This window comes from Coregonus clupeaformis, unplaced genomic scaffold, assembly GCF_020615455.1.
Source record: "Coregonus clupeaformis isolate EN_2021a unplaced genomic scaffold, ASM2061545v1 scaf1822, whole genome shotgun sequence".
NCBI lineage: Eukaryota > Metazoa > Chordata > Actinopteri > Salmoniformes > Salmonidae > Coregonus > Coregonus clupeaformis.
The window spans coordinates 75,001-90,407 of NW_025535276.1; the positions used below are offsets into that span (position 1 = coordinate 75,001).

General features: G+C 50.8%; 1 protein-coding gene across 1 annotated transcript in view; it reads right to left on the minus strand.

Moving 5' to 3' along the window:
- LOC121558508 (receptor-type tyrosine-protein phosphatase O) overlaps nt 1-13,673 on the minus strand; it is a gene marked incomplete at both ends in the record, with an annotated part of 84,449 nt that extends 70,776 nt beyond the window's left edge. The window contains 7 exons of the mRNA XM_045218818.1: nt 199-319; nt 5,320-5,516; nt 5,855-6,016; nt 6,281-6,775; nt 10,611-10,763; nt 12,651-12,807; nt 13,434-13,673. Coding sequence (XP_045074753.1) covers nt 199-319; nt 5,320-5,516; nt 5,855-6,016; nt 6,281-6,775; nt 10,611-10,763; nt 12,651-12,807; nt 13,434-13,673 — 1,525 coding nt within the window. The remainder of the gene's footprint in view (nt 1-198; nt 320-5,319; nt 5,517-5,854; nt 6,017-6,280; nt 6,776-10,610; nt 10,764-12,650; nt 12,808-13,433) is intronic.
- Between the last annotated feature and the right edge of the window lie 1,734 nt (nt 13,674-15,407).

Below are 15,407 nucleotides of genomic sequence, written 5' to 3' on the forward strand. Positions count from 1 at the left end.
CTCTGGTCTAAAGTTGTGCACTACATAGGGAATAGGATGCCATTCTCTGGTCTAAAGTAGTGCACTATATAGGGAATAGGGTGCCATTCTCTGGTCTAAAGTTGTGCACTACATAGGGAATAGGATGCCATTCTCTGGTCTAAAGTTGTGCACTACATAGGGAATAGGGTGCCGTTTGGTAGTGTCTGGGGGACTCACCGATGTCTATTATAACAGGTTCTGAAGGAGGGCTGATGAGAGGTCCGTTAGTACGGTACACCACCACTCTGTACTGGGCCCCTGGAGTCAGGCTGGACAGGATGTCACTGGTCGTGTTCTCCTGCAACCAATCACAGGGCAGGAACAGGTATCAGGGCGGGTGTTGCAAACTGGGTTAGTGGTGTTTCTGGTGAACTGGATCAGAGCAGTATATTGATAGGTGCCCATAACTGGGTTAGTGGTGTTTCTGGTGAACTGGATCAGAGCAGTATATTGATAGGTGCCCATAACTGGGTTAGTGGTGTTTCTGGTGAACTGGATCAGAGCAGTATATTGATAGGTGCACATAACTGGGTTAGTGGTGTTTCTGGTGAACTGGATCAGAGCAGTATATTGATAGGTGCACATAACTGGGTTAGTGGTGTTTCTGGTGAACTGGATCAGAGCAGTATATTGATAGGTGCACATAACTGGGTTAGTGGTGTTTCTGATAACTGGCCTACAGTAAGACTTTATTTTTTCCATCTCAGTGTTTCTACTCTCTCCTCTGGAATGGATCCTCTCTAACGTGTTGTGAAACACCCGTGTAGACTAGCAGGCTAGTGAGTCTTACCTCACGGCAGTATGAGTTCTCCATGCTAGCAGGCTAGTGAGTCTTACCTCACTGCAGTATGTGTTCTCCATGCTAGCAGGCTAGTGAGTCTTACCTCACTGCAGTATGAGTTCTCCATGCTAGCAGGCTAGTGAGTCTTACCTCACTGCAGTATGTGTTCTCCATGCTAGCAGGCTAGTGAGTCTTACCTCACGGCAGTATGAGTTCTCCATGCTAGCAGGCTAGTGAGTCTTACCTCCCTGCAGTATGAGTTCTCCATGCTAGCAGGCTAGTGAGTCTTACCTCACTGCAGTATGAGTTCTCCATGCTAGCAGGCTAGTGAGTCTTACCTCACTGCAGTATGTGTTCTCCATGCTAGCAGGCTAGTGAGTCTTACCTCACGGCAGTATGTGTTCTCCATGCTAGCAGGCTAGTGAGTCTTACCTCACTGCAGTATGAGTACTCCATGCTAGCAGGCTAGTGAGTCTTACCTCCCTGCAGTATGAGTTCTCCATGCTAGCAGGCTAGTGAGTCTTACCTCCCTGCAGTATGAGTTCTCCATGCTAGCAGGCTAGTGAGTCTTACCTCACGGCAGTATGTGTTCTCCATGCTAGCAGGCTAGTGAGTCTTACCTCACTGCAGTATGAGTTCTCCATGCTAGCAGGCTAGTGAGTCTTACCTCCCTGCAGTATGAGTTCTCCATGCTAGCAGGCTAGTGAGTCTTACCTCCCTGCAGTATGAGTTCTCCATGCTAGCAGGCTAGTGAGTCTTACCTCCCTGCAGTATGAGTTCTCCATGCTAGCAGGCTAGTGAGTCTTACCTCCCTGCAGTATGAGTTCTCCATGCTAGCAGGCTAGTGAGTCTTACCTCACGGCAGTATGAGTTCTCCATGCTAGCAGGCTAGTGAGTCTTACCTCCCTGCAGTATGAGTTCTCCATGCTAGCAGGCTAGTGAGTCTTACCTCCCTGCAGTATGTGTTCTCCATGCTAGCAGGCTAGTGAGTCTTACCTCACGGCAGTATGTGTTCTCCATGCTAGCAGGCTAGTGAGTCTTACCTCACTGCAGTATGAGTTCTCCATGCTAGCAGGCTAGTGAGTCTTACCTCACGGCAGTATGAGTTCTCCATGCTAGCAGGCTAGTGAGTCTTACCTCACTGCAGTATGTGTTCTCCATGCTAGCAGGCTAGTGAGTCTTACCTCACTGCAGTATGTGTTCTCCATGCTAGCAGGCTAGTGAGTCTTACCTCACTGCAGTATGAGTTCTCCATGCTAGCAGGCTAGTGAGTCTTACCTCACTGCAGTATGTGTTCTCCATGCTAGCAGGCTAGTGAGTCTTACCTCACTGCAGTATGAGTTCTCCATGCTAGCAGGCTAGTGAGTCTTACCTCACGGCAGTATGAGTTCTCCATGCTAGCAGGCTAGTGAGTCTTACCTCACGGCAGTATGAGTTCTCCATGCTAGCAGGCTAGTGAGTCTTACCTCCCTGCAGTATGAGTTCTCCATGCTAGCAGGCTAGTGAGTCTTACCTCCCTGCAGTATGTGTTCTCCATGCTAGCAGGCTAGTGAGTCTTACCTCACGGCAGTATGTGTTCTCCATGCTAGCAGGCTAGTGAGTCTTACCTCACTGCAGTATGAGTTCTCCATGCTAGCAGGCTAGTGAGTCTTACCTCCCTGCAGTATGAGTTCTCCATGCTAGCAGGCTAGTGAGTCTTACCTCCCTGCAGTATGAGTTCTCCATGCTAGCAGGCTAGTGAGTCTTACCTCCCTGCAGTATGAGTTCTCCATGCTAGCAGGCTAGTGAGTCTTACCTCCCTGCAGTATGAGTTCTCCATGCTAGCAGGCTAGTGAGTCTTACCTCACTGCAGTATGAGTTCTCCATGCTAGCAGGCTAGTGAGTCTTACCTCACTGCAGTATGTGTTCTCCATGCTAGCAGGCTAGTGAGTCTTACCTCACTGCAGTATGAGTTCTCCATGCTAGCAGGCTAGTGAGTCTTACCTCACGGCAGTATGAGTTCTCCATGCTAGCAGGCTAGTGAGTCTTACCTCACTGCAGTATGTGTTCTCCATGCTAGCAGGCTAGTGAGTCTTACCTCACTGCAGTATGTGTTCTCCATGCTAGCAGGCTAGTGAGTCTTACCTCACTGCAGTATGAGTTCTCCATGCTAGCAGGCTAGTGAGTCTTACCTCACTGCAGTATGAGTTCTCCATGCTAGCAGGCTAGTGAGTCTTACCTCACTGCAGTATGTGTTCTCCATGCTAGCAGGCTAGTGAGTCTTACCTCACTGCAGTATGAGTTCTCCATGCTAGCAGGCTAGTGAGTCTTACCTCACGGCAGTATGAGTTCTCCATGCTAGCAGGCTAGTGAGTCTTACCTCACTGCAGTATGAGTTCTCCATGCTAGCAGGCTAGTGAGTCTTACCTCACTGCAGTATGAGTTCTCCATGCTAGCAGGCTAGTGAGTCTTACCTCACTGCAGTATGTGTTCTCCATGCTAGCAGGCTAGTGAGTCTTACCTCACGGCAGTATGTGTTCTCCATGCTAGCAGGCTAGTGAGTCTTACCTCACTGCAGTATGAGTTCTCCATGCTAGCAGGCTAGTGAGTCTTACCTCCCTGCAGTATGAGTTCTCCATGCTAGCAGGCTAGTGAGTCTTACCTCCCTGCAGTATGAGTTCTCCATGCTAGCAGGCTAGTGAGTCTTACCTCACGGCAGTATGTGTTCTCCATGCTAGCAGGCTAGTGAGTCTTACCTCACTGCAGTATGAGTTCTCCATGCTAGCAGGCTAGTGAGTCTTACCTCCCTGCAGTATGAGTTCTCCATGCTAGCAGGCTAGTGAGTCTTACCTCCCTGCAGTATGAGTTCTCCATGCTAGCAGGCTAGTGAGTCTTACCTCCCTGCAGTATGAGTTCTCCATGCTAGCAGGCTAGTGAGTCTTACCTCCTGCAGTATGAGTTCTCCCATGCTAGCAGGCTAGTGAGTCTTACCTCACGGCAGTATGAGTTCTCCATGCTAGCAGGCTAGTGAGTCTTACCTCCCTGCAGTATGAGTTCTCCATGCTAGCAGGCTAGTGAGTCTTACCTCCCTGCAGTATGTGTTCTCCATGCTAGCAGGCTAGTGAGTCTTACCTCACGGCAGTATGTGTTCTCCATGCTAGCAGGCTAGTGAGTCTTACCTCACTGCAGTATGAGTTCTCCATGCTAGCAGGCTAGTGAGTCTTACCTCCCTGCAGTATGAGTTCTCCATGCTGCAGGCTAGTGAGTCTTACCTCCCTGCAGTATGAGTTCTCCATGCTAGCAGGCTAGTGAGTCTTACCTCCCTGCAGTATGAGTTCTCCATGCTAGCAGGCTAGTGAGTCTTACCTCCCTGCAGTATGAGTTCTCCATGCTAGCAGGCTAGTGAGTCTTACCTCACGGCAGTATGAGTTCTCCATGCTAGCAGGCTAGTGAGTCTTACCTCCCTGCAGTATGAGTTCTCCATGCTAGCAGGCTAGTGAGTCTTACCTCCCTGCAGTATGTGTTCTCCATGCTAGCAGGCTAGTGAGTCTTACCTCCCTGCAGTATGAGTTCTCCATGCTAGCAGGCTAGTGAGTCTTACCTCCCTGCAGTATGAGTTCTCCATGCGCTGGCTGAGGCTGGTGAGTCTTACCTCCCTGCAGTATGAGGTCTCCATGCGCTGGCTGAGGCTAGTGAGTCTTACCTCCCTGCAGTATGAGGTCTCCATGCTAGCAGGCTGGTGAGTCTTACCTCCCTGCAGTATGAGGTCTCCATGCTAGCAGGCTGGTGAGTCTTACCTCCCTGCAGTATGAGTTCTCCATGCGCTGGCTGAGGCTGGTGAGTCTTACCTCCCTGCAGTATGAGTTCTCCATGCTAGCAGGCTAGTGAGTCTTACCTCCCTGCAGTATGTGTTCTCCATGCTAGCAGGCTAGTGAGTCTTACCTCCCTGCAGTATGAGTTCTCCATGCTAGCAGGCTAGTGAGTCTTACCTCACTGCAGTATGAGTTCTCCATGCGCTGGCTGAGGCTGGTGAGTCTTACCTCCCTGCAGTATGAGGTCTCCATGCGCTGGCTGAGGCTAGTGAGTCTTACCTCCCTGCAGTATGAGGTCTCCATGCTAGCAGGCTGGTGAGTCTTACCTCCCTGCAGTATGAGGTCTCCATGCTAGCAGGCTGGTGAGTCTTACCTCCCTGCAGTATGAGTTCTCCATGCGCTGGCTGAGGCTAGTGAGTCTTACCTCCCTGCAGTATGAGTTCTCCATGCGCTGGCTGAGGCTAGTGAGTCTTACCTCCCTGCAGTATGAGGTCTCCATGCGCTGGCTGAGGCTAGTGAGTCTTACCTCCCTGCAGTATGAGGTCTCCATGCGCTGGCTGAGGCTGGTGAGTCTTACCTCCCTGCAGTATGAGGTCTCCATGCGCTGGCTGAGGCTGGTGAGTCTTACCTCCCTGCAGTATGAGGTCTCCATGCGCTGGCTGAGGCTAGTGAGTCTTACCTCCCTGCAGTATGAGGTCTCCATGCTAGCAGGCTGGTGAGTCTTACCTCACTGCAGTATGAGTTCTCCATGCGCTGGCTGAGGCTGGGTCGGAGGCAGGTCAGGGACAGGACTGACACCAGGCTGCCGTTGTGGCTCTCGGAGGTCAGGGCCCAGGACACCACTGCAGTACTGGAGCCTAGCAACCTGACACTGACCCCCTGGGGCCGCTCCCGGGGCTGCTCCAGCACCTCTCCACTGGGGCCTGGGGCATTCATTGGTTGATTTGGAATTTATTTGACAATTAAAACATATACAGTAAAACACAGAATTTCAGTTGTAGGCAAGGGTTAGGGTTAGGGTCAGTGTTAGGGTTAGGGTCAGGGTTAGGCTATACATACTGAGATAGAAGGTTAGGGGGTCAGGATTAGGGTCAGGGTTAGGGTCAGGGTTAGGGCTAGGGTTAGGGTCAGGGTTAGGGTCAAGGTCAGGGTTAGGGTCAGGGTTAAGCTATACATACTGAGATGGTTAGGGTCAGGGTTAGGGTCAGGGTCAGGGTCAGGGTCAGGGTTAGGGTCAGGGTAAGGATCAGGCTATACATACTGAGATAGAAGGTCAACCCTGTATAGGCGGTGCTCTCTCTGGCCTCACAGTCTCCTGCAGAGCTCAGTGTGGTGACCTGGACTCTGTAGGTCCCAGGCTCGGTCAGCTCCGTGAAGAACTCATGAGTGTTCTCATCCACCGTGGCCGTCTCTGTGGAGTTACCTGAGGACGGGGGAGAGACAGGGCTCAGAGGGGTTTGATGGGGTGCTTGAAACAGCACAGGGCACAACAGATACCATTCAGCTTTGTCTTCATCTGACAACATAGGAGCCCCTTTACTCCAGGACCCTGAGTAGGAGATCTGATCTAGGATCAGTCTTATTCATTATGATCTAAAAAGGCAAAAAAGCCTAACCTATATCAGCACTCCTTTTCTGAGAGTCTTTGTGAATACGGTCTAGTGGCGCTAGAGGCCTTTAGCTTTACCGTCTCTGTAGGCGTAGACGTTGAATCCGTCGTAGGTGGCCGGGGGTCGGGGGGGGAGCCAGCGCAGCTCCAGCAGTATAGGAGGAAGGCGGGTCGGGGTGACGGAGGTCTCTGGGGACAGGCCCATGGCAGAGCCCGGCTCATTGGAGTCCTCATACTCTGGAACCACCGCGTTCACAAATCCCTCATCCCCGTCCGTAGGGGAGGGGCTACCGGTGGGCTCCGGCCAATAGGGCTGCGTGGCGGTCTCTTCTTCGGTGGTGTTAGAGATAGCGGCGGTGGGGACCTGGGTGGTTCCGCCCACCACCTCCTCTGAGATCACTTCCTGTATCTCCTGGTTCTCCTGTAGTTCCTGTTCCTCTATGAGGGGGACATCCCGCGCCCGCCGGGGCTGGGGGGTGTCCTGGGTCTCCTCGGAGCTAGGGACCCCCCCTGGTAGCACCCTCTGGCTGAGTGGGACGATCTTATGGGAGATGTTGAGGGGAGGGTTGGGCACTGCAGGGAAACACTAACATTAGTATTAGTTTGCCATCTCCATAGATACAGTATACCGTTGCTATTTGACTGGTTCAATAACGTCCTGAGTCTGTTCCCCGGTCAATGTACCTGTTTCTGGGTTATGTAGTTAGTTACCTGTCCTGTGTTGCCGGGGCTCGTGGGTTATGTAGTTAGTTACCTGTCCTGTGTTGCCGGGGCTCGTGGGTTATGTAGTTAGTTACCTGTCCTGTGTTGCCGGGGCTCGTGGGTTATGTAGTTAGTTACCTGTCCTGGGGTGCCGGGGCTCGTGGGTTATGTAGTTAGTTACCTGTCCTGTGTTGCTGGGGCTCGTGGGTTATGTAGTTAGTTACCTGTCCTGTGTTGCCGGGGCTCGTGGGTTATGTAGTTAGTTACCTGTCCTGTGTTGCCGGGGATCGTGGGTTATGTAGTTAGTTACCTGTCCTGTGTTGCCGGGGATCGTGGGTTATGTAGTTAGTTACCTGTCCTGTGTTGCCGGGGCTCGTGGGTTATGTAGTTAGTTACCTGTCCTGTGTTGCCGGGGCTCGTGGGTTATGTAGTTAGTTACCTGTCCTGTGTTGCCGGGGCTGCGTGGGTTATGTAGTTAGTTACCTGTCCTGTGTTGCCGGGGCTCGTGGGTTTGTAGTTAGTTACCTGTCCTGTGTTGCCGGGGCTCGTGGGTTATGTAGTTAGTTACCTGTCCTGTGTTGCCGGGGCTCGTGGGTTATGTAGTTAGTTACCTGTCCTGTGTTGCTGGGGTACATGGGTTATGTAGTTAGTTACCTGTCCTGTGTTGCCGGGGCTCGTGGGTTATGTAGTTAGTTACCTGTCCTGTGTTGCTGGGGTACATGGGTTATGTAGTTAGTTACCTGTCCTGTGTTGCCGGGGCTCGTGGGTTATGTAGTTAGTTACCTGTCCTGTGTTGCCGGGGCTCGTGGGTTATGTAGTTAGTTACCTGTCCTGTGTTGCCGGGGCTCGTGGGTTATGTAGTTAGTTACCTGTCCTGTGTTGCCGGGGCTCGTGGGTTATGTTGTTAGTTACCTGTCCTGTGTTGCCGGGGCTCGTGGGTTATGTAGTTAGTTACCTGTCCTGTGTTGCCGGGGCTCGTGGGTTATGTAGTTAGTTACCTGTCCTGTGTTGCCGGGGCTCGTGGGTTATGTAGGTAGTTACCTGTCCTGTGTTGCTGGGGTACGTGGGTTATGTAGTTAGTTACCTGTCCTGTGTTGCCGGGGCTCGTGGGTTATGTAGGTAGTTACCTGTCCTGTGTTGCTGGGGTACGTGGGTTATGTAGTTAGTTACCTGTCCTGTGTTGCGGGGCTCGTGGGTTATGTAGTTAGTTACCTGTCCTGTGTTGCGGGGCTCGTGGGTTATGTAGTTAGTTACCTGTCCTGTGTTGCCGGGGCTCGTGGGTTATGTAGTTAGTTACCTGTCCTGTGTTGCTGGGGTACATGGGTTATGTAGTTAGTTACCTGTCCTGTGTTGCCGGGGCTCGTGGGTTATGTAGTTAGTTACCTGTCCTGTGTTGCCGGGGCTGCGTGGGTTATGTAGTTAGTTACCTGTCCTGTGTTGCCGGGGCTCGTGGGTTATGTAGGTAGTTACCTGTCCTGTGTTGCCGGGGCTCGTGGGTTATGTAGTTAGTTACCTGTCCTGAGTTGCCGGGGATCGTGGGTTATGTAGTTAGTTACCTGTCCTGTGTTGCTGGGGCTCGTGGGTTATGTAGTTAGTTACCTGTCCTGTGTTGCCGGGGCTCGTGGGTTATGTAGTTAGTTACCTGTCCTGTGTTGCTGGGGCTCGTGGGTTATGTAGTTAGTTACCTGTCCTGTGTTGCGGGGCTCGTGGGTTATGTAGTTAGTTACCTGTCCTGTGTTGCGGGGCTCAGTGGGTTATGTAGTTAGTTACCTGTCCTGTGTTGCCGGGGCTCGTGGGTTATGTAGTTAGTTACCTGTCCTGTGTTGCCGGGGCTCGTGGGTTATGTAGTTAGTTACCTGTCCTGTGTTGCCGGGGCTCGTGGGTTATGTAGTTAGTTACCTGTCCTGTGTTGCCGGGGGCTCGTGGGTTATGTAGTTAGTTACCTGTCCTGTGTTGCCGGGGCTCGTGGGTTATGTAGGTAGTTACCTGTCCTGTGTTGCTGGGGTACGTGGGTTATGTAGTTAGTTACCTGTCCTGTGTTGCCGGGGATCGTGGGTTATGTAGGTAGTTACCTGTCCTGTGTTGCTGGGGTACGTGGGTTATGTAGTTAGTTACCTGTCCTGTGTTGCCGGGGCTCGTGGGTTATGTAGTTAGTTACCTGTCCTGTGTTGCCGGGGCTCGTGGGTTATGTAGTTAGTTACCTGTCCTGTGTTGCCGGGGCTCGTGGGTTTGTAGTTAGTTACCTGTCCTGTGTTGCTGGGGTACATGGGTTATGTAGTTAGTTACCTGTCCTGTGTTGCCGGGGCTTGTGGGTTATGTAGTTAGTTACCTGTCCTGTGTTGCCGGGGCTCGTGGGTTATGTAGTTAGTTACCTGTCCTGTGTTGCCGGGGCTCGTGGGTTATGTAGTTAGTTACCTGTCCTGTGTTGCCGGGGCTCGTGGGTTATGTAGTTAGTTACCTGTCCTGTGTTGCCGGGGCTCGTGGGTTATGTAGTTAGTTACCTGTCCTGTGTTGCTGGGGCTCGTGGGTTATGTAGTTAGTTACCTGTCCTGTGTTGCTGGGGCTCGTGGGTTATGTAGTTAGTTACCTGTCCTGAGTTGCCGGGGCTCGTGGGTTATGTAGTTAGTTACCTGTCCTGTGTTGCCGGGGCTCGTGGGATATGTAGTTAGTTACCTGTCCTGTGTTGCCGGGGATCGTGGGTTATGTAGTTAGTTACCTGTTCTGAGTTGCCGGGGGCTCGTGGGTTATGTAGTTAGTTACCTGTCCTGTGTTGCCGGGGCTCGTGGGTTATGTAGTTAGTTACCTGTCCTGTGTTGCTGGGGCTCGTGGGTTATGTAGTTAGTTACCTGTCCTGAGTTGCCGGGGGCTCGTGGGTTATGTAGTTAGTTACCTGTCCTGTGTTGCCGGGGCTCGTGGGATATGTAGTTAGTTACCTGTCCTGTGTTGCCGGGGCTCGTGGGTTATGTAGTTAGTTACCTGTCCTGAGTTGCGGGGCTCGTGGGTTATGTAGTTAGTTACCTGTCCTGTGTTGCCGGGGCTCGTGGGTTATGTAGTTAGTTACCTGTCCTGAGTTGCCGGGGCTCGTGGGTTATGTAGTTAGTTACCTGTCCTGTGTTGCCGGGGCTCGTGGGTTATGTAGTTAGTTACCTGTCCTGTGTTGCCGGGGCTCGTGGGTTATGTAGGTAGTTACCTGTCCTGTGTTGCCGGGGCTCGTGGGTTATGTAGTTAGTTACCTGTCCTGAGTTGCCGGGGATCGTGGGTTATGTAGTTAGTTACCTGTCCTGTGTTGCTGGGGCTCGTGGGTTATGTAGTTAGTTACCTGTCCTGTGTTGCCGGGGCTCGTGGGTTATGTAGTTAGTTACCTGTCCTGAGTTGCTAGGGCTCGTGGGTTATGTAGTTAGTTACCTGTCCTGTGTTGCCGGGGCTCGTGGGTTATGTAGTTAGTTACCTGTCCTGTGTTGCCGGGGCTCGTGGGTTATGTAGTTAGTTACCTGTCCTGTGTTGCCGGGGCTCGTGGGTTATGTAGTTAGTTACCTGTCCTGTGTTGCCGGGGCTCGTGGGTTATGTAGTTAGTTACCTGTCCTGTGTTGCTGGGGCTCGTGGGTTATGTAGTTAGTTACCTGTCCTGTGTTGCCGGGGCTCGTGGGTTATGTAGTTAGTTACCTGTCCTGTGTTGCCGGGGCTCGTGGGTTATGTAGTTAGTTACCTGTCCTGTGTTGCTGGGGTACATGGGTCAGGTCGCTGCGTCGGACCAGTGTGGTTCTGTTGACTGTAGCTTCAGAGATCAGCTGGAAGGAGATGTTGCTGTAACACGTCCCGGGGAGCCAGTGTTTAAACACAGTCTTTCCTTTATAGAAGTCTATAACACAGAACACAGGTAGCTTAGTGGTTAAGAGCGTTGTGCCAGTAACCGAAAGGTCGCTGGTTCTAATCCCCGAGCCGACTAGGTGAAGAATCTGTCGATGTGCCCTTGAGCAAGGCACTTAACCCTAATTGCTCCTGTATGTTGCTCTGGATAAGAGCGTCTGCTAAATGACTAAAATGTAAATGTAAACACATTAGTCTTCCCATTGTAGAAGTCTATAACACAGAACAGTCTGCTTTATAGACATTTGAGGACAGAACACATTAGTCTTCCCATTGTGAAGTCTATAACACAGAACAGTCTGCTTTATAGACATTTGAGGACAGAACACATTAGTCTTCCCATTGTAGAAGTCTATAACACAGAACAGTCTGCTTTATAGACATTTGAGGACAGAACACATTAGTCTTCCCATTGTAGAAGTCTATAACACAGAACAGTCTGCTTTATAGACATTTGAGGACAGAACACATTAGTCTTCCCATTGTAGAAGTCTATAACACAGAACAGTCTGCTTTATAGACATTTGAGGACAGAACACATTAGTCTTCCCATTGTAGAAGTCTATAACACAGAACAGTCTGCTTTATAGACATTTGAGGACAGAACACATTAGTCTTCCCATTGTAGAAGTCTATAACACAGAACAGTCTGCTTTATAGACATTTGAGGACAGAACACATTAGTCTTCCCATTGTAGAAGTCTATAACACAGAACAGTCTGCTTTATAGACATTTGAGGACAGAACACATTAGTCTTCCCATTGTAGAAGTCTATAACACAGAACAGTCTGCTTTATAGAAATTTGAGGACAGAACACATTAGTCTTCCCATTGTAGAAGTCTATAACACAGAACAGTCTGCTTTATAGACATTTGAGGACAGAACACATTAGTCTTCCCATTGTAGAAGTCTATAACACAGAACAGTCTGCTTTATAGACATTTGAGGACAGAACACATTAGTCTTCCCATTGTAGAAGTCTATAACACAGAACAGTCTGCTTTATAGACATTTGAGGACAGAACACATTAGTCTTCCCATTGTAGAAGTCTATAACACAGAACAGTCTGCTTTATAGACATTTGAGGACAGAACACATTAGTCTTCCACTTGTGTTTCTGATCAGGAAACACTGAAGTCTGATTTGGATTGGTGTGTCTGCCCCAAACATGACCTAATACAGACCTGCTAAACTCAGTGGATTCAACACTGAACTGCTCTGGATTGGTGTGTCTGCCCCAAACATGACCTAATACAGACCTGCTAAACTCAGTGGATTCAACACTGAACTGCTCTGGATTGGTGTGTCTGCCCCAAACATGACCTAATACAGACCTGCTAAACTCAGTGGATTCAACACTGAACTGCTCTGGATTGGTGTGTCTGCCCCAAACATGACCTAATACAGACCTGCTAAACTCAGTGGATTCAACACTGAACTGCTCTGGATTGGTGTGTCTGCCCCAAACATGACCTAATACAGACCTGCTAAACTCAGTGGATTCAACACTGAACTGCTCTGGATTGGTGTGTCTGCCCCAAACATGACCTAATACAGACCTGCTAAACTCAGTGGATTCAACACTGAACTGCTCTGGATTGGTGTGTCTGCCCCAAACATGACCTAATACAGACCTGCTAAACTCAGTGGATTCAACACTGAACTGCTCTGGATTGGTGTGTCTGCCCCAAACATGACCTAATACAGACCTGCTAAACTCAGTGGATTCAACACTGAACTGCTCTGGATTGGTGTGTCTGCCCCAAACATGACCTAATACAGACCTGCTAAACTCAGTGGATTCAACACTGAACTGCTCTGAACAGGCTATTCAGCTTTCACCTGTTGATCCAGTCTGTCCAGCCAGAGGCCTCACCTTTATAGAGCATGGATCTCTGCTCCCGGCCCTCTGCGTAGCTGATGTTGACCCGACTGAAGACGTTGTTCTCTGGGGAGCTGATCTCAAACACCACCCCTGTCTCTGGAGCCTCTCCGTAGTCTGAGATCACCACACTGTCCACCGGGACGTGGCTCTGCGGGGGACAGACAGACAGACAGCAGATACACATCAGGACTGACTGACTGCCTGGTGTAGGGACACAACGACCACTACAACCTCCACAGGGAAGAGAAGAGAGATGAGGGCCAACAAGGCAAGCACATAGTGGATCTATGAGAGAACAGAGACTGGTCTAAAACATCCAGTACTGAGGTGGATTCAGACCAGTTCTTCAGCCTGAAACGATGAAGACAACACAACCATGTTCTTACTGCTGAGAACAGCTACAGTCTGGACGGACTGGGACCAGGTCTTTCCCTGTCTGAATACTTACTGCTGAGAACAGCTACAGTCTGGACGGACTGGGACCAGGTCTTTCCCTGTCTGAATACTTACTGCTGAGAACAGCTACAGTCTGGACGGACTGGGACCAGGTCTTCCCCTGTCTGAATACTTACTGGTGAGAACAGCTACAGTCTGGACGGACTGGGACCAGGTCTTTCCCTGTCTGAATACTTACTGGTGAGAACAGCTACAGTCTGGACGGACTGGGACCAGGTCTTTCCCTGTCTGAATACTTACTGCTGAGAACAGCTACAGTCTGGACGGACTGGGACCAGGTCTTCCCCTGTCTGAATACTTACTGGTGAGAACAGCTACAGTCTGGACGGACTTGGACCAGGTCTTTCCCTGTCTGAGCAGCAGGCTAACGGTGTAGCAGAGTCCGTGGTAGGAGGAGTTAAAGACCAGCGGGGTCGCGGTGGGGTCGGTCAGGTTCAGGAACGGCAGCAGGTGCGTTCGGGGCTCGCCCATCACCCGGGCAGCGTACCCCGTCACGTTCTCCCGCAGGTCAGACTGCTCCAGGGTCGCTACGATCCAGTCCTCCTCTTTAACTGACACCTGGAAGGGACACGATGGTCTGGAGAGAGAGAGAGGAGAGAGAGAGGGCTGGTTAGTCTCCAGGAATGGCGCAATATGTTCACTACAGGGAAACATTACGTCCTGGTCCTCAGGGAACCACAACAGGGAAACATTACATCCTGGTCCTCAGGGAACCACTACAGGAAACATTACATCCTGGTCCTCAGTGAACCACTACAGGGAAACATTACATCCTGGTCCTCAGGGAACTACTACAGGGAAACATTACATCCTGGTCCTCAGGGAACCACTACAGGAAACATTACATCCTGGTCCTCAGGGAACCACTACAGGGGAAACATTACATCCTGGTCCTCAGGGAACCACTACAGGAAACATTACATCCTGGTCCTCAGGGAACCACTACAGGGAAACATTACATCCTGGTCCTCAGGAAACCACTACAGGGAAACATTACATCCTGGTCCTCAGAGAACCACTACAGGGAAACATTACATCCTGGTCCTCAGGGAACCACTACAGGGAAACATTACATCCTGGTCCTCAGGGAACCACTACAGGGAAACATTACATCCTGGTCCTCAGGGAACCACTACAGGGAAACATTACATCCTGGTCCTCAGGGAACCACTACAGGGAAACATTACATCCTGGTCCTCAGGGAACCACTACAGGGAAACATTACATCCTGGTCCTCAGGGAACCACTACAGGAAACATTACATCCTGGTCCTCAGGGAACCACTACAGGGAAACATTACATCCTGGTCCTCAGGGAACCACTACAGGGAAACATTACATCCTGGTCCTCAGGGAACCACTACAGGGAAACATTACATCCTGGTCCTCAGGGAACCACTACAGGAAACATTACATCCTGGTCCCCAGGGAACCACTACAGGGAAACATTACATCCTGGTCCTCAGGGAACCACTACAGGGAAACATTACATCCTGGTCCCCAGGGATCCACTACAGGGAAATATTACATCCTGGTCCTCAGGGAACCACTACAGGGAAACATTACATCCTGGTCCTCAGGGAACCACTACAGGGAAACATTACATCCTGGTCCTCAGGGGAACCACAATAGGGAAACATTACATCCTGGTCCTCAGGGAACCACTACAGGAAACATTACATCCTGGTCCTCAGGGAACCACTACAGGGAAACATTACAACCTGGTCCTCAGGGAACCACTACAGGGAAACATTACATCCTGGTCCTCAGGGAACCACTACAGGGAAACATTACATCCTGGTCCTCAGGGAACCACTACAGGGAAACATTACATCCTGGTCCTCAGGGAACCACTACAGGGAAACATTACATCCTGGTCCTCAGGGAACCACTACAGGGAAACATTACATCCTGGTCCTCAGGGAACCACTACAGGGAAACATTACATCCTGGTCCTCAGGGAAGCATTACATCCTGGTCCTGGTTAACAGCCTAGAGTAAAATGCCCTCCTCCCCACCAGGTAGCAGTCGCCAGGAGGGTTGGTGATAAAACACCCATCTGTTTCTTCCCCTCTCTCCAAAATACTACTGACTCTCAGGGGAACACTCTGAAGCTCCACACAGTATCCCCTCCCTCCCCAGGTTCCTCACTGTATATCCTGCTTCACTCCCCCCACCCCCTCTAAGTATCTCTGTGTGTTCTGTCTCTTCACCCCCTCTAAGTGTCTCTGTGTGTTCTGTCTCCCCCCACCCCCTCTAAGTATCTCTGTGTGTTCTGTCTCTTCCCCCCTCT